Source organism: Crocodylus porosus, unplaced genomic scaffold (assembly GCF_001723895.1).
Source record: "Crocodylus porosus isolate Cpor-Errol unplaced genomic scaffold, CroPor_comp1, whole genome shotgun sequence".
NCBI classification, from domain to species: domain Eukaryota; kingdom Metazoa; phylum Chordata; order Crocodylia; family Crocodylidae; genus Crocodylus; species Crocodylus porosus.
The window spans coordinates 112,085,224-112,090,562 of NW_017728943.1; the positions used below are offsets into that span (position 1 = coordinate 112,085,224).

The following is a 5,339-nucleotide window of genomic DNA, read 5'->3' on the forward strand; positions in this document are numbered from 1 at the left end:
TGACCCCAGTATTCTTTCCTGCCATGGCAGGGGGTCGGACTAGATGATCTGCTCAGGTCCCTTCCGACCCTACAAACTATGAAACTGGGATCAAGACTGCAGTGTGGCAACAGCACAAGGCTGGGTCCTAAGGCAGAACCACAATTGGCTGCCCTCACATCCCTGCAACAGGTGCTGGTTTTGCAGGCAGGACCATGTGGGGAGCAGATCATGGCTCTGTCCCATGCCCAAGTTGTCATGGCTCTGAGATCTTGATCCCAGCCCCAGACCTGCTTGCCCCACTCCCCACCCACCCACAGCCCCATCCCATCCACTCGGCTGCGCACCCTGCCCATTTGGGTCCTGGCCAGTCTCCAGAGAGACCCCAGGATCTTGGGGCAGTGACAGTGTGAGACGAAGGGCCAGGTGGTTAACAAGTGGCCACCTCCACAAAATGTATTTAAATTTGCATTTCAATATATATTTGCAGGTTTTTTTGATTGGCTGTTCAGCATAGACAGTGAGGAGTCTTAAGAGGTAACTAGAACCCCCTGCTTTGCAGTCTGTAATCATCACCATCTGAAATTCACCATACAGCGCAGGGTGTCAAGGGCCTGATAGCCCTTGACTTCAAGAGGGCCAACTTCAATGAGTTGAAGAGATTGATAAGAAAGGCACTGGGTATCCAAGATGAGTGGTCGTTCCTTAAGGAGATGATCCTCCAAGCCCAAGGGGTGACAGTCCCAACGAGAATCAAAGGGGGCAAGAGTGCTCAAAAGCCCCCCTGCCTCACCAAAGGCATTCAGGAACACCTGAAAGCCAAAAAAGGAGGTATACACCCAGTGGAAGGGAGGGGCTATCACCAATGAAGAAGGCATCGGGTATGCTAGGCAATCTGGTGGTTGCACCAGAGGAAAAGACAGACCTTTTTAACAATTTCTTTGCCTCCATTTTTTTTTGTGCAGAGACCGGGACTCCCCCACCGAGATTCAAGACGGATTCAGGAGAGACTCCGCCAGGCCTAGAGTCAGGGAACTTCTGGAGGGGCTGGACGTGTTCAAATCCAGCAGGTCCAGATGCTCTCCACCCCAGGGTGTTGAGGGAATTGGCAGGGGTTATCGTGGGGCCCCTGGCACGGCTTTATGAGCACTCATAGTGCTATGGCCAGGTGCCAGATGACTGGAAGAAGGCCAATGTGGTCCTCATCTTTACAAAAGGGAGGACCTGGGCAACTGTAGGCCCGTTAGTCTTGCTTCAATCCTGGGAAAGCTCTTTGAGAAGAATATCAAGGAGCACATCTGTGATGGGCCAGCAGCAGGGATTATGCTCAAGGACAACCAGCATGGGTTCATTAGGGGCAGGTCCTGTCAGACCAACCTGACTGCCTTCTAAGACCAGATCACAGAATCACTGGATGCAGGTGTTGCGGTGGACGTAGTCTTTCTGGACTTCAGGAAGGCCTCTGACACTGTCTCCCACTCCGTTCATTAAAAAGCTAGGCGACTGTGGCACTGATGCCTACACAGTCAGATGGGTCACAAATTGGCTGAGGGGCTGCACCCAGAGAGTGGTGGTGGACAGGTCATATTCGACCTGGAGGGATGTGGGCAGTGGAGTCCCCTAGGACTCTGTCCTTGGGCCCGCACTGTTCGATTTCTCTATTAGTAACTTGGACAAGGGGGTGAAAAGCACCCTGTTCAAATTCACTGATGACATCAAGATTTGGGGCGAGATGGGCATGCCAGAAGGGAGAGACAGGATACAGCTGGACCTGGACAAGTTACATGAGTGGGCAAACGAGAATGGGATGGGATGGGATTCAACACTGACAAGTGCGGGGTACTGCATCTAGGGAGAAAGAACCAGCAGCATACCTATAGGCTGGGGAATACCCTTCTTGTCAGCACAGTGGCAGAAAGAGATCTTGGAGTCGTTATAAATTGCAAAATGAACATGGGCCGCCAGTGTGAGGACACAGTCAAGTAAGGCCAACTGCACCTTGTCATCCATCCACAGATGCATCACAAACAGGGCCAAGGTGATCCTCCCCCTGTATGCAACACTGGTCAGGCCACAGTTGGAGTACTACCTCTAGTTCTGGGCATCGCACTGTAGAAGGGATGTGGTCAGCATCAAGAGGGTCCACTCACATGATCTGGGAATAGCAGGGCAGACCTTACAAGGATGCTATGGCACCTGAACCTGTTCAGCCTTTACAAGAGAAGGCTGAGAGGGGACCTGGTGGCTGTCTATAAACTTACCAGGGGGGACCAGCAGGGAAATTAGACAGACCCTGTTCCCCCGAGCGCCTCCCGGATTTGCAAGGAATAACAGCCATAAGCTGATGGAGAGTAGGTTCAGGCTGGACATTAGAAGGCACTACTTCACAGTCAGGGTGGCTAGGGTCTGGAACCTAGGGAAGTGGTGCTGGTTCTTACCTTGCGGATCTTTAAGAGGAAGCTTGATAATTACCTAGCTGAGGTCATATGAGCCCAGTATTTGCTCCTGCCCAAGGCAGGGGGGTGGACTTGTAGGGTCAGAAGGGACCTAAGTAGACCTTCATCTATAAATCTACAAAATATTTTTAAAGATGCTGGATTATCCCTTATGTAAGAATCTTCAAGTTTTCCTTTACATTATCTTTTATGAATCACCCTAAAAAATAGTGTCAATCTTCTTTGCCCATATATTCAGACCTGCACAGACTGAACTTTATAGCATGCATAGTATTTTGAGTTAGTACAAAATTTGTAGTTATTCTAAAACTAAAAAGCTTCTTTTAAAATGTAAGCCTCATTCATAGCTTTTTATTATGCTTATGTTCAAATAAGGATTCAAGCTTTTTTTTTCTTATTTGTATTAATTGGTCTAGTAAAGCAGTATAGTCCATCTTACCAGGAGTGACCAGATTGGGTAATTCATCACTAAACACCCTAAAGAAAAATCCACTCCAGAGCACAGATGTTCTGCATCTTCAGACATGAACCAAGTGTCTCAAGCTGGGCATTGACACCAGGCAATCACAGCCACAAGAAAATTCACATCTCTCACTATGTAAGTTGCCTGTTAGTAACCCTAAAGCACATGGAAAGTACCCCATAGCATCTTTAACACAACTATGCCTCTGCATATCTGAAAGAGGAAAAAGTCATGGAATGTATGATTACAGGCCTGCCTACATGGACACTTAGGGTCTGTCTCAACCAACCTGAGCCACATGTGCCACCCTTCCTCAAGGGTAGCCACAGAGCTTAGGACAGCGATTCTCAACTCGCTCATTATTAGGCTCAAGGCACCCCTTGGAAAATACCAGTTCTGAGTTTTCTTGTCTTTTTAATTACAAAAACAAAACAGAATAGTTTTTCTGTGGCAAGGAACTCAGAAAGACCACAGTGGGGAAGAATTTTTTTTTTTAACCTTAGGGCTTTTTATCTGAAATCTGTTTCAGTCTTGCAAATCATATCCACACACCTAGCAGTGCTAACATGGCTTGGCATCCTGCACCACACCTGAAAGGATATCAAGGCACCCAAGTTAGGAATCACCACCCTAAGCTATGTTGACCCTAATTACCTGCATACACAAAGTCTAAGTTTGAGGGGGCCTCTGGTCCAACAGTTTTACTACGAGCACTTCCTGAGAACCACCAGATCTCTCAGATTTAAAAAAATGCTCCCATTCTTTAGCTCAGTTATTGCTAAGCGAGTCCACAACTCACCTACGCCAAAACTCTCTGCTGGGCCAGCTTGTTTCCCAGCCACGCTCCTTCCTGGCGAGTGCCAACTGCTCCAGGTTCCGAGGGTTCCGGTTGGTGAAATCCGGGGCAACAACCTCGTTTTCCCTCGTGTCCACCTCCGTGCTGGCAACTTCAAAGCTGGGTTTAGCAGATGTGAAACGAAGACCTTGGGGGAAAGTGGAAAGAAGAGACAAGGAAAAACAAGTTAGAAATACTGGATCTACTACAGCCAATGGCCTTGCCTGCGAGATGTCAGCGACTCTGCGTGTCCTAAGCAAAGTCTTAACAGAACTCAGGCGATCGCAAAATTAGTCCGCGGCCCAACGTAGCCCCTACGCGGAAGCCCCATCCCCGGCACCTTCTCTGGCCCCACGCAGCCTGGCAGCGGCACCGGCACTCAACGGCAGCGGCCGGACACAGCTCCGCAGCGCCATGGCGGCGACGGCAAAACGCTACCGCCCGCGCCGACCTGCCTCCTGCACTGAGACTAGAAGCCTAGAAGTGGAATGACCCACTACCCCGGAAGCAGAAACGATGTAAATTTCCGCCTCAGTAGCGAGGGAGCCTTCCGGGCAGCCTCGCTCTCGCACCAGGGGGCGGGGCCAATCGGCTGCCTCCTTCTAGAACATCCTGGAAGCCCAGCGCTGAGCTCCACCTGAGCCCCGCCCATGTCCTTCGAATTCCTGTGACGCCCACACCCGCGTCTCCCCGCCGGCTTCAGCGCCCAATCAGCGCCCGCCGTCGAAGCAGCGCTCTCCCGGCGTTGTGAGGAGCACCCGGACTGGGGCAACAGCCGTATGACGTTATACCTCCTCCAGGCAGCCATTGGCTGCTTCCTCCTCTCTCCCCTTCCACAGTTCCCGGCGTGCCCCGCACCCACCTCTCGGTGGCCGGCGTGGTGCGGGCAGGCGGGACCATGGCGGCGCTGGAGGGGCCCCTGGCCGTGCTGGGCGAGCGCAGCTCCGGCGATACCGTCCGCAACCAGAACGGTAACGGCCGCGGGCGAAGCCAACCGCCGCCTGCCGGTGGGGAGGGGCTGCGTGGCTCCGGGGTCCCCTCACTTACGGGGGGCAGCGTTTGTCAGGTCTTAAATATGAAATTATCGTATTGGAAAGACAGAATTACTGTATTTAATGAAAAAAAAAATAGTACACTGGGCAGTATACAAGTCGATATGCAAAGAGGTGGTCGTCTCATTTGCTCGATTTTGCTCCCTGGGAGTCGCTCCTGAGCGAGGCCTGGGTCATCCAAGTGGAAGTGTTTCTTTATTTTGAGGCAAGGAGTGGTAATAAAGTTCCAATGGCCTGCCCGAAAGGTAGCTGAGGCTCCCTGAGAGTGATTTTAGGTTTCCATATGCTGTGCGAATGAGCTGCCTCAAAAGTGATCATATGTTTTGAGCACTTTTACTATTATTGATTCTGCAGGGGTTGAAATTGAGGCAAATACAATAATTACCATACAGCTGGTGATGCTAGTGGGGCAGGCTTTGGCCAGGCTTGTGCACAGAGTCGTTCTGGGTGGGTGGGTATTTCTTTTCCATAAATAGAATTGAATTATCAGAGGAGCATGTTGAATTCATCCCCCTCCCCCACTGCAGCCAGGCTGCAGGGGGCTCACTCAGATG

General features: G+C 50.9%; 2 protein-coding genes across 2 annotated transcripts in view; one reads left to right on the forward strand and one right to left on the reverse strand.

The window, feature by feature from the left end:
* Positions 1 to 4,181, reverse strand: part of MRPL18 (mitochondrial ribosomal protein L18) — a 9,434-nt gene extending 5,253 nt beyond the window's left edge. Inside the window, exons 1-2 of the mRNA XM_019550011.1 lie at positions 4,074 to 4,181; positions 3,698 to 3,881 (exon numbers count right to left, since the gene is read on the reverse strand). Coding sequence (XP_019405556.1) covers positions 3,698 to 3,881; positions 4,074 to 4,149 — 260 coding nt within the window. The 5' untranslated portion in view covers positions 4,150 to 4,181. The remainder of the gene's footprint in view (positions 1 to 3,697; positions 3,882 to 4,073) is intronic.
* A 400-nt stretch (positions 4,182 to 4,581) lies between these two features.
* The window catches only part of TCP1 (t-complex 1), a 15,907-nt gene continuing 15,149 nt past the window's right edge, over positions 4,582 to 5,339 (forward strand). Inside the window, exon 1 of the mRNA XM_019550009.1 lies at positions 4,582 to 4,704. Within this exon, the coding sequence (XP_019405554.1) occupies positions 4,632 to 4,704 (73 nt within the window). The 5' untranslated portion in view covers positions 4,582 to 4,631. The remainder of the gene's footprint in view (positions 4,705 to 5,339) is intronic.